Source organism: Euprymna scolopes, chromosome 2, assembly GCF_053919585.1.
Source record: "Euprymna scolopes isolate OS-2025 chromosome 2, ASM5391958v1, whole genome shotgun sequence".
NCBI lineage: Eukaryota > Metazoa > Mollusca > Cephalopoda > Sepiida > Sepiolidae > Euprymna > Euprymna scolopes.
This window is the reverse complement of record NC_136483.1, coordinates 204,425,648-204,453,537: the sequence shown is the minus strand read 5'-3', so window position 1 is coordinate 204,453,537 and position 27,890 is coordinate 204,425,648. Positions and strand designations below refer to the sequence as shown.

The window sequence follows — 27,890 nt, the reverse complement described above, 5'->3', positions numbered from 1 at the left end:
AGTAGTATCTTCCGACTGCAATGCACTTGTTGTACCATGCCAATAACTTCTGGAAGGGTCCATGGAAATCCTCTTGTGTAAGCATGTCAATCTATGACCCTTGTCACAGTTTCTTTCATCTCCTAAACTGTTTCATAACCACAGCCTCTAAGGTTTTTCTTGAGCTAAAGGAATAACCAAAAGCCACAGGGAGCAAGGTCTGGACTATAGGGAGGGTGAGAAACTGTCTTGATGCCTATCTTGGTCAAATAGTCTGTGGCAAGGATGGAGTTGTGGACGTGCATTTACGCTAATCTTCCACATCTTCAGTTCATTGCTAATTATTGTGTGTGCAGTTCCCACACTGACATCAAACTATGCACTTATTGTCTCTATAGACACACAACTGTCCTTATTCATGAAATTCTTTATTTGGCCAATCAATTCTGGTGTTCTGATTTCCTAACTCCTCTAACACCTCTCATCATCCCTCACAAACTTCCTGCTTTCTTTGAATCTCTTATGCCACTCAAAAACTGATGCTTGATTCATGCAAGATGGCTCAAAACCAGTCTGAAGCATTCTATACATTTCTGTGGCATTTCTTCCAAGTTTAAAACAGAATTTTATTGCATATCATTCTTCTGAAGTGTCTTCACGTCCAGATTGTATTTTAGAAATTCATCAGCTGTGACAATCAGACTTTAGTAAGGTATATTCCAATTCCTTCTGTAACAGTTCATTTGAACCTGAAATCATAAAAATTGGTCAGTCATCTCATAAGATGTATAACAATAACACACTGAATTTTCAAGAGTCTATGACTGTTTAAAATGCCAGTACAAAAATAGTCTGGAAACTTATTAAAGGCACCTCATAAATAATATATATATATACCCATGGCTAATGATAGACTATCTGGAAGATCTTCGTTCAAACTTCTAGTTTTAATGTTTACAGACAACATAAACTAGAACAAATACATCGGGGGCATTGTCAAGGCTGCTGTGAAGAAGATGGACTCTTTCTACCAGGCTAAAAAGTTACTCACACATGAGAGTATCTTATACTTATATAAAACCACCATTCACACATGTATAAAGTTTTGTTACCTCATTTGGGTTGATGTATATGTGACTAGTCTCTCATTCTTAGACAGGGTTCAAAAAAGAGTCGCTAACCAAATCAGTCCCACATTATCAACCAAACTCCAACCTCTGTATCATCGACGAAATATAAACACCCCCAGACTAACTTGAAAAGTAGCAACATCTCACTCTTACACTATAGAGATCCCTAGATGCCGGAAAGCCTTTTACTCAAACACTTTCTTCCCTCAAACTGCTAGACTTTAGAATTCCTTCTCTAGTCCCTGCTTCTCTAACCGTATTAGAGCAAAATCTCTTTCCCTAGAGCACTCTTTTGAAGTCTGCAAAGAGCCAGTTTTCGATTGAAGCCAAATCTGGAGAATAAGTTTGGGTGTAAAAGTAATTCAACGTGCAATTCATGTAGTTTTGCTATTGTTATGATAATGTGAATTATAACTGACATGCAGAAGTTCATGTGTAATGTGAACAGATATCTCGCTTCTCAACTCCCTACATACCATCCTTGCATAATTTGCCCCAAATAGTAGCCCTTTACATCAAAGTGGCCCTGTGCCTTGTTTGGGGTGAAAAAGTAATAATAAAAAAAGGAGGATACACCAATTACTACCATAGAATACATCAATTTTTATTTTTTATTACATTTTCACCCCAAAAAAGGCACATTGCCACTTTGATGTAGGGGGCTACTATCAGGGACATAAACTGCAAAGATACTATATAGTGAGTTGAGCAGCAAGATGTCTGTTTACATGACACTTCCATTTCTGCATGTCAGTACAGTCAGGGAAGCAGGAACCCGGAAGTGAATTCCAAAGTCTAGCAGTTCTGGGGAAGAAGCTATTAGAATAGAAGGCTTTCTTACATCTAGGGATCTCTACTGTGTAGGGGTGGAACTTTGCTGCTTGTCAGCCTTATCGCCCCCACAACAGCGGAGTTACTATCTTTAAGAGTATATCTGAGAAAATTGACCACATCCTGTCTGCTCATCCCTTGGCTAACATTCACATCTCTGGTGACTTCAATGTCCACAATGTGGAATGGTTGACCCACTCAAACAAGACAGATGATGAGGGGAGGTTCTATCATGATTTCTCCATTGCCTATGAGTTCATTCATATTGTTCACGAACCCACACATATGCCCGATACTACCAGTCACTATGCAAGCCTAGACCTTTTTCTCTCAACTTCCCTTGAACTATGTTCATGTTCCATTCTATCTCCTTTGGGATCTTCCGACCACTCAGTTGTATCAGTTAAGATAAAAATGAAATGTAATAAGTCTTCAGACGTACCTCTCCACTGTACAGTATTTCGATACTCTATGGCTGACTGGGATAGCTTCTGTAGATTTATATCTGATCTACCTCTGCATTCCATATTTAAAAAGGATGTGTCCTCTATAGTATCAGACCTGACCAAATGGTTAATTGTAGGTATAGACCGATTTATACCATCTAAAAAATTCCAACAAAAACTGACCAGCCAGCCATGGTTCTCCATGTGCTGCTGCCATCGCACACAGAAATCACTTTTTCCATAGCTACCAACGTAATAGATGTACTGAGACTAAAGCTGCTTTCAGAACTGCCAGCAACCACTGTAAAAGAGTAATAAAAAATGCAAGAGAGCTATATGCTCAGTCCGTTAAATCCAAAGTAGCTGAGCAGCAGCTTGGTTCCAACCAGTTTTGACAAATAGCAAGCAGGATTCTGAACAGAAGCATGCATTCTATCCCAACCATCATCAATGGACCTGAGGTCATCTCGTCAGCATCAGACAAAGCCAAACTATTTGCCAAGAACTTTGCAGCTAATTCTACTCTATGCGACCAAGGCCATCAACTCCCCGTATTTCCTTCTATAACAGGCAACACGCTATGCAACATACAAATATTTGTGCGTGATGTCACCAAGCTAATAAAAAACTTTGATTCCAGTAAAGCAACTGGCCGTGATGACATTCCAATTATAGTGTTGAAAAAGCTTCAACCAGAACTTGTCCCCATACTTACAAAACACCCTGAAAAACCTCATCAGTATGTCCTGTATTTAAGAATTCAGGTGATAGGTCATCTCCCTCTCAGTACAGACCAATCAGTCCGCACTCTTGCATAATCCGACCTGAATTCTCGTGATTTACTGTCAAGCCCGGATCGGGCGAGACTGGCAATCATCGGTGACAGCCGAGCGTTGTTCAAATGTTGAAACGCTAATTCGACTTTAAAAAGTTTTGTTTTTTTAATGCTTTTAGTAATTTTTTATTTTATGATTAGTTATTTTTAATGATTTATTTAATTTGAATGTTTTTTTTGTGTACTTCAATTTCTGGGAGTTTGCTTAGCTAATGAAAAAGCGATATGTAAATGAAAGCAGATGACATTTGAATTGAAAGAAATTGACTGAACCCAAAAAAAGCTGACAAACAATTATATTTTCAGACTCGCCAAACAGAAAAATGACAGGCAAGGAAATAAATCTGTGCATGCTAGAAAAACAAATGGAAACACTGATGCAAACAATCTCATATTGTCAGGAAAAGAAATTGCTTTCCCAAAGAATGAGGTGCACCAATTGTAAACACAAATGTTTACTAAAAAAAATGATTGTGCGTAAAGGATGGCTTCTCCTGGCGGTGTACCAATGGACAATGTAGACAATGGGTATCATTGCGCACAGGATCGTTAACTTTCTGAGAGAAATTTGTCAGGAGTATTTCCTGAGGAATCCCTGGCAGATAGGAGGCCCAGGGCAAACTGTAGAAATTGATGAATCTCTATTCAACCAAAGAAAGCATAACATAGGGAGAATCCTTGAACCGCTCTGGGTCAAAACAACGTAACAAGCAAGAATGCGGGACCAGCCGGGAGCTTCTGGGTACATATTTACTTGAATTTATGTGGAGACAAAAATTTAGAAACGATCCTTTTGTCTCGATCATAAATCACATTTCCGAAAGCTACCTGGTTGGGGGGCTTCCTTCCATTTCCTCTACCCCATCACCTCCTTCTTTGTTGTTGATGGCCAATCAACAGTCGACCGAAGTAAAAGATTTGTAAGGAAATATCCTCATCTCAAGAAAGTTCTTCCGCCGGCAATGAACAACCGTAAAAAAAAAAAAAACACTATTTCTTGAAAAAAAAAGAAACAACATGTTTTTCTATTTTTGTGTAATCTCCCCCCCCCCCAAAAAAAAGAAAAAAAACAACCTGACTGAACAAAAAGTCTTGAAAATAAAATAAAAAACAAGAAAAAAAATATGGTTGAAGTAAAACAAAAATAATTGTACTTACGCCTAACATTTATACGGGTAAACAAACAACCTTTTCTTGAAAATAACAATATTTATATAACTTGCTGTGGATAAATATTTTGCAAAAAAAAAAAAAAATAAATAAATACTAAAATAAATTAAATAAACATATTTGCTTTTTTCAAGGTAGTTTTTTTATTATTTTTTGATAATTTGCATTTGTATTTTTTTTTTTTTCGGTTTGTTTTGCTTTTTTCTTTAGTCTGCGTCTGTTATGCCACTCGGCTGACACTGATGATTGTCGGTCTCGCCCAATCCGGGCTTGACGGAAAATTATGAGAATTCGGGTCAAATTATGCAAGAGTACTAATAAGTTTCCTGCATGTCATGAGTAAGTTGCTGGAATCCATATCAAATAAAGAAGTAGTCAACAACCTCAGCAGAAATAACCTTCTTAATGACATGCAATATGGTTTCCGTTCTGCTAGATCTACAGCAGATGTGCTAACGGTTATATCTCATAGGATTAGTGAATCTCTCAACAAAGGTTTCTTTTCTAGGGCAATTGCTCTTGACATATCAAAGGCCTTCGATAAGGTATGGCATAAATGCCTACTTAAATTATTTCTCTCTGATAGGCTCATAACAATAGTGGTTGATGGGCAGAAATCAGAGGCCCACAGTATTAATGCTGGTGTCCCTCAGGGGTCCATCCCTGGCCCAACTCTCTTCCTGATCTACATCAATAATCTCCCAAAACACATACTTAAATCATTTGTTGACATCTATGCTGATGACACTACCATCTATGGCAACACATCAAAAGCCGTAAATGACAAAGTTCTCTCTGATTCTCTTTCCTCTGATCTTGAGTGCATGGTACAATGGGGGAAGAGGTGGCTGGTTACTTTTAATGCATCTAAAACCAAGCTTCTATCTTTACATCATCAACGCTCTGATCCCCATCTGGCATCAATTGAAATGGATGGCTCTCATCTTGGTGAGGCCCCATATTTCGACAAGCTTCTGGGCTTGACCTTTATTCCTGATCTCAAATGGAACACGTACATCAAATCTGTTGCCAAGGTCGCTGGAAAAATAGTGAGATCCTTCTACTACTCTAGTAGATACCTCACTCCTGATGCAATTCTCTATCTATATAAAAGCCAATAATAATTTTTCCCACTCTTTATCTGTGCCTAAATCAAAGCGCAGATTCCATGAACAAACCTTCTTTCTTAGAACTTCACACCTGTGGAACTCTCTTTCGTTTGCCTGTTTCCCACCTGACTACAACTTGGATGTCTTCAAGTCTAACATAAACAAATTCTTGATAAACCGCCCCCTTAAGTAATCCAATTTATCAAATCTCCATTACTAACAATTACTATGATATTATCCCAATGATTACAGTACACGCAATAACTCTTATCCTCAAGTGGCCTCCAGGCCTTGATAAATGATGACTCCTATGTAAAAAAATAAATTTTAAAAAAATTTGAATATAGTTTTCTTCGTAACAAATTCTTCGTACAAGTGGTAAATATAATACCTTTTGATATTGTCAACTCCTCTCTTATCTCACACAATTTAAATTACCATTGAACAAAACGAATGTGTTGAGGACAGCTGCCTGTTCTATTATATTAGCACTCCTGGGCATCAAGTTACCCAAGTGATGATTACCCAAGTGATAATTAATAGTAATGATGATAATGATGATGATGTTGTTGTTGCTGTTGTTGGTGGTGGTGGTTTGATAACAAAGAAGAATGTTGAAAAATAAAACAATTCGTTTGAATAGTAATGGAATTTGATATGGAAGGCAGGACAGTTTGGAAATTTAAAAAACAATAACAAATAAAATTTAGATCAAAATAGCGACTGTGTTAGTAGCCTGAGTGGTGACGTCAGAGAATTAAACAAAAGAAGAATTTGATTTATATACACGTAGACTTAGTCAGGGAGTTGAGAGCTAGAACAGTAGAGTTTCAGTCAAGGAGTTGGATGGTTTCTGAAATGTCCATGGAAGCTATCGCGTCAAGATATAAAGAAATGTAGACTACAATAAGCATGTAAACTCATAAGGGAATCCAGACGAAATAAAATGCTTGTATATATATATAAGAAAAAACTATGATTCGCGTCTTGATGTTTTATTTCAGAAAAAGAAATTAATTTGCAGCATTCACAGAACCAAAAAGAGAGAACATGGTATGCGTCCATTTTACTGGTGTCCCCACAGACAATATAATTTTCCATAAAAGAATGTTTACATTATTGTCCATGTATTTATTGACTGTTATTTATATGTGTTAACACTTTACACACACACACACACACACACATCACACCTGCAACAAACATTATATAGAGACAAACAACACTCATGCATACATCAAGAGACATGTTTATATACAAAGTTACATATAAACATTGTTATATAGGCATGAGTATATAACACTACCAAATTTGGTCAAACTGAGAATTCAACATCGCTTGTCTCTATACAACTGTGTTTAAAGTCATCATACCACTATGTTTCCGATGATAGAGAGTCTGAATAATACTTATCAAACCATTATTTTGCTTGAACAGTATTTTTTGCATCAGAAAGCAATGATTTATCATCACATGAAATTTGTATTCTTCCATTGTTTTAAATAGGAGCTTCACTTAAATAACCGTAATTTGTAACCAAATAATTTAACTGAGCAAAAATTTCAACACATGCAATTTAAAAGTTATTATTTTTTATGAAAGTCATATGGATTTTGTATTAATGGCACCAGTTTTATGTATACCAGATCTGGGATACATGTATGAAGGCTGTATGCAAATTTTGAAGTGTGCAAAGTAACATCAGGTAAAGAAAAAGAAAAAGACTATAAAAAGAACATAGCACAGACTTTTTTTTTCGAAAAAGGGTTACAAATGAAATCAAAGGAGAAAAAGAAAGGGTTACCATGAAGGAATACAGTTGCAAAGGAAAGAGTTAAGAATGAACTGAGAATGAAAAGACTTGGAAAAAAATAAATGAATTGCACCAGGGTTTAGATAATATTGCTTTTTTTCTTTTCCTTTCATTGTCGAAATTCTTGTTTTGTCAGTTAGATTTTTAGTTGCTAACGGGTGTTTTGTGAGGACCTTAGTTCACCGTGAATATTATCTTTACTGTTAAAGACAAATGTTCTAATATTATGATTAATGTTACGTAATATTATAGGGGACATAGTTCCATGCTCATTTAAGCAAGTAGCTTATTCGGTTTTGGGTAAGAAGTTAGAATTAAACATTTAGAAAGGAATGCATTTATATTCTTGTACATTCATATTTGAGCTGTTCAAGGATCAACTCTCAGCTGAGAATACTAAATGTCTCTAGTTTTTATTTTACGGTTACTAAAGTTTTCAAATGGAAAAAAAAAAAACATGTTTTAGAAGACAAAGATCAGAGATCACAATCAGAATCAGAAAACGATCCCGTTAGAGACATGGGTGAGGTCTCAGCCGTAACAAAAAGTCCCATGTGACAGGAGAATGAGAAATAAAGGTCTTTTCTTAAAACCTGAAACAGAAGTTGAAGTTCTTTCTATTTTTTGTCTCCTTTGCAACTGAGTCTACAACGTGTTGGGTCCTGGGTGTTTACATGTTAACGCATGTGTCAAAGTGGACAACGTTACATATGTCTGATCTGAAATGTATTGCGTGATGTGTTATGAACCCATCTTAGTACATGCATTCCTATTAGTGAAATTTAAATTTAGAAAAGTGATGATACTTCAGAACTGCATGTAAAATGGACACTAAACTGCTGCTGCCATCACTGCTGTTGCTGCTGCTGATGATGATGATGATGATTATTTAAGGTGTGTTTAATTACTGATTATATTCTTACCTTTGAGAAGCAGGTTTGATCAGTTTCACTCAACTTTCCTGGAGTATTCAAACTTGTACAAGTGAAGGTTTGGGCAGTATTCCAGAGGCTGAGAACATGGGGTTCAGTGAGGTCTAAATAGCTGTGGGTTTCCAGCAAAGATGCTGAAATCAGATCAGTGGTCAAGAGGTTTTCAGCTGCATCTCTCTCACTCTCCAAGATTGGATAACCGTCCAACATGGATACATTGTGTAATTGATCAATGATGCGTAATCTGCAATCTTCTGGCTGGATAGAGAAGAAAATAGGAAAAATACATCCATACTTCTATATTACACCAAAGTTATATCCCACTGTTGCCTGGAAACAAATGAGGATCCTTCTAACACTATTTTTATTCTTATTTCTACAAATTTTTATAATTTTTAGTTTTAAAGTTATGAATGAAATAAAATCAAGTAAAACACTAACTTTGTTTTTTGGATGTCTGGTGTAAATGCAAATCCTACAAATTTTTTGGGTGTCTGGTGTAAATGCAAGTCCTACAAATTTTGGAGGGAAATCCACCAAAAATTAATTTCTGTTAATCTTGTAAAATTTGATTGTAAAATCACTTATTTTAAAATCACACTATTGAATTCATCATAAAACTTTATTTGAAAATAAAAAATTGTGCTTCATCTTGGTTTTGTTTTCAATTTCATTTCCATTTAATGAGATTGTTTGAGTTTCTGCCATGTTCAAGATTAAAATAAATAGAAAAATGAAAAATCTTATTTACTCTGGTTATGAGTCATTAATTCTGAATTGGTCACCTGGGTGTTCCAAATATTGTTAAAAAATATTTATAGTATTATTATTTTGTAAAATATCTACAGTCCTTGTTGAATAGTTTGAATCACTTTTTTCAGATGCTGATATCAATATAAAATAATACAATAAAATAAATTATAAAACTAAGGAAAAATTAAGATATTACATGACATTAACTAAGCTCATAGTTACAAGACTGAAAGAGTAATAAATTGTAAATAAAATAATAATCCTATCAAAACCTATGATAAAGAAAATACCAAAACATACCAATTCCATATTAATTATTACAGAGTAGCCTAATGATACATAATATGCGCTTATATCTACAAATTTTCATTCTTGATAGAAAAATAAAAAAATACATAAATCATAAAATTATACCTACGTTAGTCTGCTGGGGTGACTGGATAGCCCAGAAGGACAAAACGACGTCTACCTCCAAGGAAAACTGAGATACACCTGCACCATACCACGTGTGCTATACCCTCACTGAGTCAGGAGAGTACTGGGAGGGAGGAAAAGAAATATTGCCAACTGGGAATTATGAGCACTTAAGCAAAATTAGGATGACCCCATGAGACTAATGCAGGGGTAAGAAACCAAGTCAACAACCAATGATCTGTTAGGCCAACGTTATTACATTGTATATTAGATTAAGAGATAGATAAAAAAAGAAAGAAAAGTAAATGGTTAGACAAGCTCAACAGTACTAATATGGCCCAAGAAACCATAACAACATTAATAGAAAGTCTCTGCCACAAAACATCCAATCAAAAAATTTTCCAAATGTTGGTGCTTGTTAAGATAGAGTCGACTGATTGATGGTTTTTAAGTATGTTGTTTTAAGCAAAAACAACAGTACTTACTTATCATGTCAAAAATATTGGTATATTCAAAAATTGCGAAAATTGTTTATAATTAAAATAATTTTTATGGAAAATTGAGGGAAATGGCATTTTCTCAAGATGTGAACACCTTGAAGATTGTGAATACAAGCGACATACTTATCTCTCTTTTCGTCATTTTAATGGCTAATGTTTTGCAGTAGCCAATAGCAATAGACTTTTTTTCCTAAAAACACAATAGCAGTTGTTCTACTCAATGAATTTTTGGATATATTACTATTTTCATACTCGCCATTCATAACAAAAATGAACGATTCGTTTAGTTGATATATAAACAAACTGCACTTTATTTTGACAATTCAATTTTGGTTATGGAGAGAGAGAGAGAGAGACAGACAGACAGACAGACAGTTGGTGAGTTGTGGCAACAACAAAAATATGTGCTGTTGGGAGCCAGCTTTCTTTCTGTAATTCTCTGACCCAAATACAATTCATTTTTGCATAAATCAGAATGTCGATTGTTTTTGTTTTGTTGTTGTTTCATTTGACTTACGTCATTCTATGACAATGGTAAAAAAGCAGGATACGTCTACCTCCAATCCCTGGTCCCCCCTCGCCAATCTTTCACGAAAAACACCCGTCTAGCTGAATCCACTGTGAAAAATTTCCCCCACTCTTTATCTGTGCCTAAATCAAAACGTGGATTTCATGAACAAAGCTTCTTTCTTAGAACTGCACGCCTGTGGAACTCTGTTCCGTCTGCCTGCTTCCCACCTGACTACAACTTGGACGTCTTCAAGTCCAACGTTAACAAATTCCTAATGAACCACCCTCTTAAGTAAACACTTCATTAAATCTCCACACCAACGTACTGTAATTGCAATAACCCTTATCCCCGAGTGGCTTCCGGGCCTTGATAAGTGGTGACCACTGTGTAAAAAAAAAAATAAAATACAGTGTAAAGTGTGTTTGTCAGCACACATAATGAACAGGTGCTTTTATAACAGCCATCCCATGGGGAGAGAGAGAGAGAGAGAGACTATTTGTAAAGTGTTGTCAGCTGCCAGTCTAGGTGAACACAGGGGCTGAATTTGCTGGGCAACACTTTTTTATATCACATTCACATTTCCAAAGGGGAGATATTTTGGGTCTGAAAACGCCCCCTGTCTGTGTAAATGGATTGAACATGAGTAAGTAATTTCACTTAAATGAATTCTTCTCTCTTTCTTGAAATGCTCACCAACCTTTATTGATTTTAACATTTGTAAACTATTTCAACTTCTTTTTCCACCAATTTGAATTTTCATCTTTTTCCTTTCCTTCTTATCCCATTTTTATAATAACACATCACCATAAGTTATCATTAAATATTAGTGTTACTTTTTTCCCTTTCAATTCTTGCATTTATTTATTTTTCCATCTTCTGCTGGTGAAACTATCGTTTCTATTTACTTGCCTCCCCAAGAGGACAAAGTGAGATACAAGGTCAGTATTTAACGTGGGAAAAAATTTGACTCCCCCAAAAGGGGCTGATTGGTTGGAACAAAATAAAATTATCTCAATCTAGAAGTATTTCTCCTCCATTGCTCGAAGAATGATTAGACTAATTGTAGCATTAGAACAGATACTACACTTTGCTCCTAACTAAAAGGTTACATTGACTTTGTATTAAAAGAAAATAAAAATCTCTATAGCAGATTTTTTAGTGGGTACGTACTCTTGTTGCTTAGTGTATGATTGTGTCTGAGGTTCTCTGATGTCTTTGTTTGAAATGACATCTGACTTTTAGGCTCATAGCTAATACTACGTAATGTAACCAACCAACTAATCAGCCCAGCTTATCAACTTTAACTGTCAATTCACTTTGGATCATGAATAGTAAGCTATTTCCTTTGTCCACGCCTAATGCATCCCACACGCAACCCAATCTCACCATCATTGCACTATGTTTCTGTTTCAAAATAGAAGACAGAATAATTTCATAATAACACTAGTGAGCTTCTTGTCTCGGCGTTGCTCATGAAAATCAGTGAAAGAAACAAACAGTTGCTCCTGTCTCAGAACTATAAAAAAAAATAGAGTTACCTCCCTTTTCATCTTCTCATTTCCTTTCCTTACACTTTAAATAAGGCTCTGTTTCATTGGCCAAAGGTGCCACTCATCGACCAATCACGGCAACCTATTTATTAAACGGAACTAGAGATTCCCTTTAAACTCTCTCTTTCGTTCGAACCTCTGTGGAGGAAAGACTTATTATTTCATCTCTCTTCTTTCCAAACTTGAATGGGGCCATCAAACTGAAGACGTTAAAATAAGAACTTTTTGGACTTCTTAAAAAGCCACAAATGCAATTGTTTTGCAACCTGCTTATTTTATATTTGTATTTATTTGAAGTTAAATACACTTTTATTGTTCTCCGACTTGTATATTCGTGTTTCTTTTTCGTCTGAGTCCTAAGTGTCTGGTCGAAACATAACAGAACTACATAATGTCATGAGAGGGCATTCTCCTTATAAAAAGTGTTATGACACCCATTTCCTTTAGAAAAATGAATAGAATATTAAAATATTCTATTTAGAACAATCTGGAATAATCAAGAAAATTCTGTGCTATGACATTCTATTTGGAATGTTTTTGAAACAATCTGAAATAATCAAGAAAATTCCATGCAAAAACCTGTATATAAATGCTACACTAGCAGCTGCATTTGTTGTTTAATTAAGTGGCTGATTTGCTGTTAAGAATTCTAGCAATGTTTCTAGGATGAAAATCCAGCCGAAAGAAACTGCTTAAAAGCCAACCACCATATCATTTACAGAAACTAGAATTTTGGTAAATACAAAGATTTCTGTATATTTTCTCAGTGACCAAAGAAATATATTTTAATATTCTTATTATTAAATTTATCCATACATAAAACATTTAATTTGAAGTGAATAGTTCTTATCTCCCTTTTACTATTAACGGTATTGACCTTATAATCACTTTCTAGTAGCAGTAGTACTAAAAAGTGTATTTACTTGCAAATACTATTTGTCTGTTTTCTTTTATGTCAAAATAAATATTTCTTCATTTTAACGAAGTTTTCTTTTAGTTTTTTTTCTTGTAATTTGTTGTTTGTTCATATTCCTGGACAGATACGTAACAATATTATAATCTTTCATCGAATGCATTCATTTCTATCTTTATAAACGTTTAATTTAAAAATAAAAGCAAGTGAATCGTTGATAAGCTTTTCATGGATGTCGGTTGCAAATGAAGACCCCACAAGATTACAGTAAAAACTCAATGGGAAAATCAGAAAAAAAAAAGTAAAATTACAACAAAAACTAATGTATCTCATGAAATTTTATTGGTTTAGTAATAGCATGTGAGAAAAGCATTGTTTGTGTAAAAGATAGAAAACAATATATATACAAACAAACACAGAGAATCCTTTGAGATGAGTAATTTGCATATTTATTTATTTATTTGACAAACTGTTATACTCATCTTCATAGTTGTTGTTGTTTCACCATGTTTCAGCCAACTATTCTGCTGGCCTTTGTCAGGTGGTCAACCGCAACAGAATAGGAATAGTGATAGAACATGGTTAGAAAACAACAACTATGGAAGGCAGTATTTACGGAAGATACAGTTAAGAGGCTCAGCATTCCTATCTCATCATAGTTAACCACCTGACGAAGGCCAGAGAAATAGTTGGCTGAAACGTGGTGAAACAATAACTATGAAGATGAGGATAACAGTCCACAAAAAAAAAATAAATAAACAACAGAGAAATAGTCACAGAAATATTATTCATTATAGTTGCCTGCAAAATTACAGCAAAACGTAACGGGTCTTATGAAATTTTATTGATTTATTAATAACATGTAGAAAAACATTGTCCATGTAAAAAATAGAAAACGCCACACAAAAACAAGAACAGAGAAGTGGTTACAGAAATATTATTCATAGTAGTTGCCTGCCATTTAAGTTCATATTATTTTAATATTTTATCTTATAATAACTGACAAAGGAAAAGAAATAAAACCCTAGTTGGAATCGAACTAATAACCTCTAAATTAACTGCTCTTTACCTTTACCACTGCACTAGTTTGGTAAACATATTTTAATGACAAAGAAATCTCAGTTAAAGTGAAAATTCCAGAGTTCAACAGAAAGATTACCGAGTTTGACAAGCAACACCTAAAGAAGGTTGAAGGTTACATAGACTAAAACGTTGTGCAAATAACAATCAAGATGAGAGCAGTAGTCCAAAGAATCCAAATAATATGAACCCATCAGTTTGTTTGGAAAGTAATAACCGAGTTCAGAAACAAACATGTATTCATAGAATTCATGTGGGATCCATTTATGAAGCTTTTTTACTTGATCAATTTACTTCTTTTTTTTTTTTTTTTTTTATTATTCAATTTTCACCCCAAACAAGGCACAGTGCCACTTTGAAGCAGGGGGCTACTATTAGGGAATTAATTAGCGGGGTCATTATGAAGGGAGAAGAGTAGAAAGATGTTTGTTAACATTACACTTGAACTTCTGCATCTCATTGCAATTGGGAAAGCAGAATCCCGGAAGGGAGTTCCAAAGACCCGCAGTTCTGGGGTCGGATACAATCGAAATATGGACAGTTAACAAATATTAGTAATAAAATTAATGGAGATGTATTTAGATCTAAAAGAAGTAAAACTATGCTTGTAAGTAATTTAGCAGCATCCAGAAACAAATGCTAAGTTAGTACAGGCATAATACACCTTAACTTACTTTGCGCCAAGGATTCTGTCGTGTGTCCAATTCTTCAACAAATTTCGCATGTACTTTCAGAACATGTATTTCAGCTTTAAGGTTCGTTAGTTTGTTCCAACTGATATCACAATATTTCAGGGAAGTCAAGTTCTGGAATATGAATAGAAATACATTCTAAACATTATAAGACAGATGGAAATATAAAAATGCAGGTTATGAAATTGAACACAAAAGTGTGTGTAGCTACTGTGGTACATAATGATCAAAATAATCATAGCAAGGTTAAAAGCTAACTTATTTGAAAAACATCACATGAGCATCAGTCTTTGATCAATGAAAGAGAAATCCTTCTAGACTAAAACAATTTCATTTTTTTTTTTTCAGTTTAGAGGGCTCCGTTTTGAGGAGCTAAATTTTCCCCATCTTAAAAGCTGACTTTTTTTCTAACTTTGCTGCCAAATAAATAGGAATATATCCATTGGAGATATAAATCCATTGTGGATAAAGTTCTGTTGAGATGTTATTCACAGTTGGTTTTAAATGTCCTCTGTCTTGTGCCACATATTGCTGTGTGTTATGTGTTAATAAGAATGGCACTTGGAAAGATAAATAAATAATTTATTTTAGAGAAAAAACAAATATACACACATCGCTATTTGGCTTTCTACTTTCTTTAATATATATGTTGTAATGTGAGAACAAAAGACACGTTTACCTAGAATAAAGGTTTTAATGAACTAATAGAAAATACTAGAGTACACAGCAAGGGGAGATAATTAGACAACACAGTAAACACAAAATACAAGAGTTTTAATATTATGACATTCTCCCTTTCTCAAAAGAATTAAAGTTATAATATTAATTAAAGTTACTTTGTCACAGTCATTGAATAGGATCGTCTTAGGGTCCTTGGACATTCACGTTTAGGAGGGGGTGATAATTCCTCCAGGTTCATAGGTACTGTGGGGGAAGGTTAAGGTTTAGCAATGGAAAAATCAGCATCAGCATTAGGATCAATGGGCACTGGAGAAGATAGCTCAGGTGTTGTATTTTGTTCTTCGGTAGAAGTTGGATTAGCTAAATTATTCTCAGTGCAAGAACTGTTCAACTTTACTGGATGAAATAACGTTTCAGTTGTGGTCAGCTCTTTAGATAGAGTCAAGTCTCCAATGGGAGCTAGGCCACATAGATAGACCGTAGACTCTTGTCCGTCATTAAACTGTGTGTGGGCGGACTGAGGGTTTGCTTCTAAAAGTTGTACCTCATCGACCAAGGATTCATATTTACTATGCCGAACATGACAACACAGTAATACAGGTCCTGGTACAGTTAGCCAAGAGGGTAGAGAATGACCACTAAGTGACTTCCATTCGTAGGAACATAGTCTTTCATGAGGAGTGGCATTAGTTGCAGTACATAGTAGAGATCTGATGGAGTGTAATACTTTGGGAAGTAGTGCCATGGAGATAGTTTTCCATATAATGCCATTGTATCGCTCACATTATCCATTTCCTCGAGGGTTGTAAGGAGTAGTCAGACTAGTTGCTATGCCTAAACTTGTGAGATACTCCCGTAGGTCTTTGGATACAAATGAAGTTCCTCGATCACAGTGGATGCATGATGGTGTCCCAAACATTGTAAAAATTTGGAATAAACATTCGATTACTATATTAGTAGTTATATTTACACAAGCAAAGGCAAATGGAAAACGTGAGTATTCATCCACTACTACTAGTAGGTACCGGTTCTTCGATGTAGATGGAAGCGGTCCTTTGAAATCTATGTTGAGTCTTTCTATTGGCTGAGTAGCTTTGATAAGAGGAGTTTGGAGAATGGAACCTTGGTTTCAATCATGCACATATGGGGCAATCGGCACACACTTTCTTGGTTTCTTCTATTGAATAAGGAAGATTTCGAACTTTCACAAAATGTGCCATTCATGGGATTCCGAGGTGGCAGAGAGACACGTGGATATCTGATAGTTTAGCTTTGTTGTTGATGGCTCCACAATAAGCTTGTGAGAGTGCGTTAGCAGAAATATTATTTCTTCCTGGCCAATACATGATATCATAATCATAGCATCCCAATTCCATTCTCGACCTTTGAATTTCATTGTTTTTAATTTTTCCTGATCTTTTTAAATTGAACATGTAGTTCACTGCTTCTGGGTCAATAACTATTATGAAACACCTGACAGATAGGTAGTGTGACCACTTTTTGATTGCTTCCACAATAGCATACGCTTCTTTTTCAACGGAAGATGTTTGCGTTCAGTATGAGTAAGAGACCTCAAGAAAAAGGCAACTGGTCGACCAGCTTGATTGAGAGTGGCTTGCTATAGCGGTATCTGAGGCATCAGTTTCAACCACTAGAGGAAGATCTTCATTTATTGAATGGAACAGAGCCTTTCCGATTTCATCTTTGATGTTATTGAATGCCTCAGAACACAGGAACACAGCATCTGTGTTGATGGGAAAAGAGTCATTGTTAACAAGAGGTTTTATTTTCTCGGAGAATTTAGATATCCATTGCGAATAATATGAAAAAAATCCAATGATTCGGCGCATAGTAGCCTTGTCTTTTGGAAAAGGTAGTTTCTTAAGTGGTCGTAGTCATTCACCATCTAGTTTAATTGTTCTGTGAGTTATTGTGTAACCAATGAAATCTATTGAGGTAGTTGACAATGTGGACTTTGCTTCGTTGAAAGTCAGGTTATGGACCTGAGCAACTTTCCGAAATTTTGCAACATTTTCGTCATGCTCCTTTTGGGTATTCCCGACTATAACTATATTGTCAGCATACGCATGAACTCCCTGCAACTTATGTTTCTTGATGATGTTGTCCATCGTTCTTTGGAAACAAGCGACACCATTAGTGATGCCAAATGAAATTCTACAAAACTGGTATAATTTTCCGTTCAACTCAAAGGCAGTGTAGATCTTCTCTTCCTCTCGAATGAGTATCTGGTGACACATGCACTCTTTAAATCCAAGGAGCTGTAAATTTTATATCTGGAAATTTCAGCAGCAAGATCATCCATCCTTGGTAAAGGGTAAACGTCTAATGATATAAATCTATTGATTGTTTGACTGTAATCAACAACCAATCTTTTTTCTGTGACGCTCACCAGTAACTATTAAAATTTGGGCTCTCCAAGGTGAGATACTTTCTTCAATTACTCCTTCCCGGAGCATTTTCTTATTTCTGACCATATAAATTGTTTATCTTGATTTCCAAACCTCCTAGATTAAGTGGTAATAAGTTTACAGTCTGGAGAAAGGTTTGCGAAAAGAGATGCTGCTTGAAAGTTGCAATCTTTAGCTAACAACAGTAGCAATTCTATGTATTTGTCAATGTTTTCATCGTCTTTTTGTCTTCGAGTTGACAACATATGTCTAGCAAAAATTTCGTTAATGGGTTTTTTATATAAATCACTGAGACGATTCAGAGCAGAGGCATACGTCATATGTTCTGCGATGTATTCTTGTACGTTGGGAGAAACATGATTTATGAAAATGTCTAACCTGTCAAGATCGGTTGTGTTCTCGGTAGTTGTTCTTTGTATAAGAAATGATATAGTCCGAAGCCAATGTTTAAATGTTTTGTTTGTGCCAGTCGAGCTAGGAGAGATATTCAAACGATTAGGAGTTAAAAATTTGTCCATATTTATTTATTTTTTTTTTATTAGTTCATTAAATTGTTGTAAAGTGGAAACAAAAGACATGTTTACCAAGAATAAAGGTTTTAATGAACTAATAGAAAATACTAGTGAGTACACAGCAAGGGGAGATAATTAGACAACACAGTAAACACAAAATACAAGAGTTTTAATATTACGACAATATAATAAACAATGGTTTTTAAAGTGCCATTCCTTATTAACACATAACATGCAGTCACATGTGGCAGAAGGCTGAACATTTTAAACCAACTGTGAATAACATCTCAGCGGAACTTTATCCACAAAGAATATATATCTCTGATGGAAAATATGATTTACAAATAACAAAATAAAAAGAAAAAAGTAAAAGGCATCCCCGCATATTTCTCGAGACATTGCATTGCTGCATTACGTCCCGTTTTTTAGATGGTGATAGATGATTTGGTGTTCCTGACGAAACATCTTCCAACAGCTATTTTAACTGAAGAAATTTATCAAATTCTTAGATGAATTATCATTGTTATTATTATTATTATTAGTAGTAGTAGTAGTAGTAATAGTAGTAGTGGTGGAAGTAGTATACTTGGAAAGATAAATAAATCATTTATTTTAGTGTAAAACCAACACAAAGTCAAGTATCTCGATTCCTTTGTGTTCTTAAACCAAAGGAAATGGTTGATTGTTGAATTGCGCCCCGTTGTATCAAAGTACCTGCAGAATGTCTTCTTGGTTCCTCCTCTTCTCTTCTCTCTCTAATAATCGAGCACAGCATATAATAACAAAACTCTAAAGCACGTCTGACAGCACTGACTTCTGCCAACAGTCTCCCCCTCCTCTTAACAATACAGGCTTTTTATATCGCAAAATCGTTCACCTCTATTTGCATATTCTTCTAACTCACGTGATCACTACTCTATAACTAAGAGTTTTGACCGTTTCTTTTCTTTCTTTTTATTTATTTTCGGTGTCCGACCCGCACGTGGTCTATCCAGGTAAGTCACGCATTTCTCCACAAAAAACACAGACATTGTTATTTGGCTTTCTACTTTCTATAACATGATTCAAATACAAAACAATGTTTTTCCAAGTGCCATTATTTTTCTTATATATGTATATACTAACAGGGAAACCGACGTTGGCCAGATTTGAATGATGATCAACACCTTTTTCAAACTTCTATATTTTTATAAAATCATTTTTCATATATACTGGTGCTACCCAGGTGTTTGAAGGTGTGTGTTGAGCAAAAAATAAAAAAGTGGTAGTAGGCAGGCTTGAACCCGTACCACGAAGGAGGAAAGAATGTATAAAAAAAAAAAAAAAGTGATGTCTTTGCCATTGTGTCCATCACCAAACCGGAAGTGGCAAAGGTTTAAATTAAGGCTAATCAATTGAATTGATAATAATCGGCGAAAAAAGCGACCCCTCCTTGTAGAAAAGTGCCCAGTTGAGAGTGAAGTAATTATTGTTTTTATCCAATTTTTTGATATTTGTCGTCCGAAGAGCCAGGCTTCAAACGATACTGATCTCGTGAAAATCCGTCGCCTCTGTCTAAAGTTTTAGGCAGACATACAAACATATATACATACATTTAAACAGACAGGTGAGATTTATATTATAGACTAGCGGGAGTGTTTGTTGGTGTGTGTGTAGAAAAAAAAAGTTTTGGTAGATAGGTAGACTCAAACCCAAAGCCTTAAGCAGAGTCGGAAAAGAAAATGTGACATGTTACTGCTACGATAAGAGGGCAGATGAAGCAAGAATCGTTGAAATTAAATGCTTAAAAAACGCAGGTGCATAAAAGAACGTCTGCTTTTCTAGGTCAAACATCACGCCATAGAGAAATGAAATCATGCAGAGACATTTAAACTTGAAGCTTTCTGCATATTTGTTTGTTTCCCCAAGATGTTGGGAAAAACCAGCTCCCTATAAAAAGGGGAGTGTCCAAATGAATAACAATTGTCTGATATGAGGGGTTTCCCCCAGATTGATCAAAGCTCATTGCTTTCTGGATGTCACAGCACGAAAGGCCGAGAACATGACTTCACTTTTGTAGTTTCACTTTTATATACAAAAAACACAAACAAACATGCAAGAGGAAAGAAAAAGTGTGAATTTCGTAACATAAAAGTCGTTCAAATAAAAAATTTTGTAAATCGGAGATATTATAATCTAGGGAGTATATACAAAGTTGTAAGAAACGGTACCCCCCCTCGAGCGCCCACCCCAAGCCTTTGCTGGACATACAAAAAAAGTGCACATCCTTACACACATTTTCGCTTTTATATTATAGATAATTGCTTGAATTAATGTTACTCTTTGTTATGCAAAATACAATTTCCTGATTTTTAAACAAAAGGCAAAGTTATTTCCCTTCATTAGGTGTCGAAACATACTTAATATCTACAACTTCCATATATTTGTATCAACTGAAAATAAGCGCATATATCTATTTACTTAATTATACATACAGAATATGCCATAGCTTATAATTTATTTCCAATTTTACTTGTACTATAACGTACTTCAAATCATAAATGTCGTCATTTGTATCTATATTGAATATAAATCTTAGCTCTCCTGCCATCTTAACTACCCAGTTTGGGCACCTAATAATTTTAGTTTAATTTTCAATATCAAGTCACATTGTAACATGTTATCCTAAATTCTTAAACCATATATTAACTCCTCTCTAACGAACCTGTTGCAAATATAAGCATGAACGTTTACTCACACCCTCTTCGACTAACAATGAAATAGTAATGTCCGTTTCTTTTCAGTAGATATATATATAATCTTTACTAACTAACCCATAAACATTAACTACCCATGTAGAGTTGCAGAAATACCTGGTTTAGGACCCAGGCGCAGGGCAAACCCTTTCGATGATGATGGACCTATAGATCTTTCCAGGTCATCCGTCTAGGAGAAGGAAAAATCTGAAGCTAAACCTAAGGGGAGGAAGGCCTCTTCAGTCCTGGATGACAACCTTCCTAGAACTGATGACTCAAACAAATCACCGGTTTACAAACTAAACTGCTTAAGTAGTAGATAGATTCTGTCTATCACCTGGCTTTCATAATTCTTCTTTGCCTATTAGCCAGGTGCAGAGGTACTATCACAGGGATTCGACAGAAACACCCAGTAGTCAATCTTGTTTCCTGGCTAGGGCAATGAACGCTGTTTTTGCCCACTCCCACCACATCCCATCCTTCTAAACTGGGTGCTTGAATGCCATATATGCCAGAGCAATTAAACTGGGTTGACCATCACCTGATGGATTGAGGGTACCGGATTGACAGTTCCTAGCTGCTGTTTCCAATTCATAGTACAGGGGCCCTAACTCTTTGGTAGTGCTTAGAGCGGCTGCTCCATCAACAGTTGTATAATATCGGGATGTTTATAGTGCCATGTCGCATATGCAAAGGAACCATGCACTCATCTCCAGTGGGCTTTCCTGAGGCCACAATCCTGTAGATGAAAGATGAAAGGTCAGTACCGCATATTTAACCGATATAACTCCAGTTCAAACAGACAGAAGTATATAGAAGCTAGAAGTAATTGTAAGAGAGAAATAGCAACAGCTAAGACAGAATACACAGAAACCACTAGAAAATGCATCGAAGCACAGAAATTAGGAATCCATGATTTTTGGAAAATCTACAACAGTGTAGTAAATAATGGACAATCAATAATTCCCCTTCTATCCAACAATCATGGGTTGTGTGCACAAAAACCAAGAAGGTTAATATGCTTGCCAGTCGGTTTGTCTCAAACTCATCATTGGACCCTGCAAATCATTCCCTACCTGACTTTCCTTTGCGGACAGACACCACACTAGACGATCTGAAAATCAACCCTGCTCAGGTGCATGATATTATAAAACCTTGACACTTCAAAAGCATGTGGACTCGATCTCATCCTGGCTGTGCTATTAAAAAAATGCTTCGCCGAAGTAGCTCCAGTTCTCAGCAAACTATACAACAAATGCCTTAATAGAATCTTGCTTTCCTGACTGCTGGAAAACTGCTTCTGTGGAACTAGTTTTCAAGAATTCTGGTGAAAGAACTGACCCATTATATTACCACCCAATTAGCCTCCTCCCACTTTTCGCTAAAATATTTATGTCCATAATTAACTAAGCTCTAGTTTATCACCTTACAAATGCTAAACTTTTGACTGACAATCAATATGGATTTAGGCAAGCCTGTTCCACAGCAGATATCTTAACTGTAATCTCTTAACATATATACCATCCACTGGACAAAGCAGGGGAGGGTAGAGCAGTAGGCCTCGATATATCTAAGGCTTTTGACAGGGTATGGCACGCTGGTTTTCTCAAAAAATCAGATCATACAGTATCACTGGACGAATACTAAACATAATCAAATCCTTCTTAAGTAAGAGAAGAATCCAGGTTGTTCTCAACAGTCGTACATTGAACCAGTTTGTTTTTTTTATTCAACATTGTACTCCTGATTATTTTTATTTCACATCCACTATTAAGGAGTTTCCTTTCACCTTACCTTGTCTCTTTCAACATTAACAAGTTGTTTACTAATGTCCCTCTTGGCGAGATTATCAATATCTGTGCAGATTTTCTTTATAGAGGCCCTGATCCTCTCCCCTCTTTTCTTGAGGTGATTTTTGCTGAACTTATGGAACTGGCTACCAAATCTGTTTCCTTCAGCTTCAACAATGTTATGCATCACCAGATTGACGGTATATCTATGGGATCCCCTCTCGATCCAACTTTCTCCAATATTTTTGCTGGCTTTTTGAGAACAGTTATTGTTTGATAAATGCCCAAGCCTAGCCTTTTACATATGTTAACGGCACCTTTTCTTGTTTCGCGACGCATGACAAAACTGTGTCTTTCTTTCAATTATTGAATAATCTACATTCCTCCCTCAAATTTATGATGGAGGTGGAAAAAGATAATTCTCTTCCTTTTCTAGATGCTTTAGTTTCTAAATGTGAGTCTTCCTTTGTGATGTTCATTTATAGAAAGTCCATGTTTACTGGTCTTTACCTCAGTTAGGATTCTTTCATACCAAACACCAAGAAACTTAACCTTATTAGAAACCTAACTCATTGGACAATTGTTATTTGTTCCCCTTCTTATATCGATTTGTAAATTGATAACATTAAAATAATTTTTATTATGAATGGATATCCACCTCCATTGGTTAATAAAGTTATCAATAAGAAAATTAAGTCCTTTTCTGAGCTGTCTAAATATGGTCCATCCAGACTTCCAGTATATCTTAGGTTGCCTTGGATTGAACCTGAAAGCCAACTTATTGTGGATAAGATTTCCTTTCTTATTTCTTCTAACTTCAGTGCTCTGTTCCTCCAAAGTGCTTTTTCTATGAAATCCGCCTTTCCCTCCTTTCGTTAGGATGTCTTACCCATCTCACAGTCAAGTAATATTGTTTACAAATTTAACTGTTTGTGCGATGCCATCTATATAGGCAAGACTACCCAGTGTCTTCAGGTTCGAATTGCCCAAAATGCACCTCGTTCCATCTGGGATCATCAGCCTACATCCGCGGGCTCCCAATTGGTGGAATCGGCTATTGTCAACACTTAGTGGATAAAAGGGATTGTGGTTCTGCATTCTCTCTGGGGTGTTTTTCTGTTCTGCACAGAGGACGCACTAAGTTCCACCTGACCAGCCTCATGACACTTGCTATCAGTTCATGCCTCTCCCCCTTACTTTGTGAAAGCAGAAAAACCTCCGGTTACAGTTAGAATTTTTAGGTAGACACATTAGGTTAGGTTGGGTGGTTTCCGTTCATGAATTTTTTTCCTATTCCTCTTTTGTTGCCTATAATTTCTACAAACATTTTCAGAAATAACATTCTTGAAAAAAAAGTGGTCCAATGAAAAGCCCTTCGGGTTTAAATAATTACACCTTGTGTTTCTCTTTTAATCAACTTATTTATTTTATTTAATTATATATATATATATATATATATATATATATATATATATATATATATATATATATATATAAAATATATATATAATTTTCCTGCTTATTTTTTCTTTCCATCTTTTTTTCATATGCATTTTAATCGATTAAACATCTAAATATGGTCCATTTTTTTTCTTTATTATATTAAAATTTTGCCACTCTAATAAAGTTAGTGGCCTGGCAAGGGAGACAACCAAATAAAAAATACCCAAAGCAAAATTCATCCCAAAGCTGCAAAACTGAAACTAGCCTGCCAGGAAACTATATATACAAATTTGGGTATATTTTAATGGCTTGAAAATATAGATTCTTTTTTACTAATTGTTATAAAATTTTAAACATAGAATAGTAATATAATCTTCAAAAATCTAACAAAATTTCATATAGTTTTGTCCCATAGAACCAAAGATATAAGCATTTCAATATTCAATTTGGCTGCTACGAGTATATATAATATATATATATATATATATATATATATATATATATATATATATATATATATATATATATATATATACTAGCAGTTCAGCCTGACTTTGCTCAGGTCCTATGTACTGTTCATAACTTTTCCTACATGTGAATACACTTTATGTAAGATTTCAAATGTTTAGATCAAAATTTGTCTTAGTAATTTCGTAGAGACCGCAGAGGTCAATTTTTTTTAAACTCTGAATCCAATTTTGATTCCTTAACATTTATTATTTTGGTTTCAAATCAAAATACAAAGTTTTACCCATGTCCTAGTTACCTACATTTAAAATTTCAAGCCTTTAGATCCAAAATTGGTGCAGGAATTTGGTAAAATCTGCAAAGGTCAACTCCTTTAACTCTGACCTCTGAGCAGCGAAATTGTCACCCAAAACTGATTAAAATGCTTGTCGCATATCTGAATACCCATTATGTATAAATTTTAAATGTTTAAATATAAAATTGGCTGAGTAGTTTGCTAGACACGGCAAAGTTCAAATCTTTTGAACTTTGATCCCTTGACAACTCAAATTTTTTATCCAAACCGATTAAAAAGCTTGCCCTATCTCTGAATATGCTTTATGTAAAATTTCAAATGTTTAGACCGGAAATTGACTGAGCAATTTGGTAGAGACTACAGAGGTCAATTTTTTTTAACTTTGATCCCAATTTTGACCCCTTAAAATTTATTTTTGGGGGCTCAAATCAAATTATAAAGTTTGAGCCATGTTCAAGTAACCTACATTTAAAATTTTAAGTGTTAAGACCTAAAATTGGCGGAGGAGTTTGGTAGAGTTTTCAAAGGTCAAATCATTGAAATTTGACCCCTTGACAACCAAATTTCTGTCCAAAAGCCAATTAAAAAGATTTTCCCAAATCTCAATACTCCTTATGTCAAATCTTGAGTCTCTAGACCGAAAATTGATAGAGTTATTACGTAGGAAAATGTACACAGACACACACTGAGACATTTTCACTTTTATAGATATACTAGCAGTTCCACCTGGCTTTGCTTGAGCCCTTACGTACTGTTCAAAACTTTATGTGCATATGCATATATAAAAAATTGTGCATATGTACCGAAATGCCTTTCTATATAATAGACTTCCTACCATAGAGAAAAGTTGGTAGACAGCAAAGGTCAAATTTTTTTAACTTTGACCCCAATTTTAACCTCTTAACATTTATTGTTTTCGGCTCAAATTAAATTAAAATGTTTAGTCCATGTCCAAGTAACCTACATCTAAAATTCCAAGTGTTTAGACCCAAAATTGGAAGGGAATTTGGTAAATCCTGCAAAGGGCAACTCTTTTAACTCTGACCTCTTAGCAGCCAAATTTTCACCCAAAAACTGATTAAAAAGCTTGCTAAATGTCTGAATACCCTTTTTGTAAAATTTCAAATGTTTAAACTCAAAATTGGCTTAATAGTTTACTAGAGACTGCAAAGATAAAATCTTTTGAACTTTGACTCCCTGGCAGCCAACCTTTTGGCCAAGAACCGATTAAAAAGCTTGCCCTATCTCTGAATACACTTTATGTAAAATTTCAAATGTTTAAACCAAAAATTGTCTGAGCAATTTTGTAGAGATCAAATTTTTTTAACTTTGACCCCATTTATAACCTCTTAGCATTTATTGTTTTGGGCTCAAATTAAATTATAAAGTTTGATCCATATATCTTAAATTTCAAGTGTTTAGACCCAAAATTGGCGGAGGAGTTTGGTAGAGTTCTCATAGGTCAAATCGTTGAACTTTGACCCTTTAACAGACAAATTTCTGGCCAAAACCCGATTAAAAAGATTTTCCCAAATCTCAATACACTGTATGTCAAATTTCAAGTCTGTAGACCGAAAATTGACAGTTGCTTGGTAGGGAAATGTACACCGACAGACAGACAGACAGACCGACATATAGACAGACACACACACACACACACACACACACACACACACACATTTTCACTTTTTTACCACCTCTTTTGACAATTCTATGAGTTTCAAATCTCTGCGACTATTGATCATAATTTAACAAATGAAGGCTTGTTGAAAAAGTAATGACCTGAATTGTGTAGTGGGGTATATGATATTTGCCCTTAAGGTCACACATAAAGGGGATCATTCATCACCCACAGCCTATTTTTGGCACCTTTTTACAGTCCAAATGTTTTGATCATAATCATTTGTTTTCCTAATTTTGCATATGAATTACAAAATATCTGATGTTTCTCCAAAACCTGTGGGGTTGATAGAGGGGAGACTAAAACTTGCTGCTATGGTTTCAAATGATCTGAAATAACAGCAAGGGGAGACTTGATTCCAAATATTTCTTATATGTTATACCTCCCCTCTTTGGTTTTCATACATAAAAAAATTTCACAGTGTATAAGGATTATTTGATACAGGAGATATTCATAATCGTACCCTATAGAGAGGAAATATAACATATGATAAATATTTAGAATCAAGTCTTCCCTTGCTGTTATTTCAGATCATTTGAAACCATAGCAGCAAGTTTTAGTCTCTCCTTCAAGGCCAGAGATTTTAGAGTTGTGTATGTATAATAAAAACCCATCTCTCTTACCTTCATACCTTTTAAAGAACAGATCTTATTGAAACTGGCATCCAAGTATTTTAAAGGCTGAAAATAAAGGATTTACAGTGAAATGGCATAATCATTCGTCATTCTGGTAGATTCACAAAATGGCAGCTTTTCCTCTGTTAAGTATTTTACTAGTTAACGCAATCAACTTTTTTTCCAGATAAGAAGAGTTACAGAAAGTGTCCAACAAATACCACACAATTAACATTTTTTTAAAACATTTCAGCAGAAGAATATAATAGGTTTTTGGTTACAAAACCTTATAAGTTTAGGAGTTTGAATACTGATACAGTCAACAGAATCAACTAGCTTAGTTGAAACCCTATTGGATCTAGCGTATTCGGAAAGGTATGATGCCCCCTATCCCTCTTTCAGGTATGAGTAAAATAGTAACATGTTTACAATAAATTTTATATGAAAGATACTGTTTAGGTATTCTTCTTCAAGTGTCTGATCTGGTCTTGCAGACATCGACAATCATGGTTCTCTATTCTTCCCTGTTTTCCGTCTTTCTCATGAACTCATTGTTGGTGCCCTCTTTATTCATTGCAAATTTG

The 27,890-nt window shown here is 35.1% G+C and overlaps 1 protein-coding gene across 4 annotated transcripts in view; it reads right to left on the bottom strand.

The window, feature by feature from the left end:
* Window positions 1-27,890, bottom strand: part of LOC145302399 (leucine-rich repeat-containing protein 9-like) — a 245,664-nt gene that overhangs the window by 83,744 nt on the left and 134,030 nt on the right. For all 4 annotated transcript variants that reach the window (XM_080144652.1, XM_080144653.1, XM_080144651.1 and 1 more), the window contains exons 20-22: window positions 27,316-27,372; window positions 14,641-14,772; window positions 8,237-8,503 (exon numbers count right to left, since the gene is read on the bottom strand). In XM_080144652.1, coding sequence (XP_080000778.1) covers window positions 8,237-8,503; window positions 14,641-14,772; window positions 27,316-27,372 — 456 coding nt within the window. The remainder of the gene's footprint in view (window positions 1-8,236; window positions 8,504-14,640; window positions 14,773-27,315; window positions 27,373-27,890) is intronic.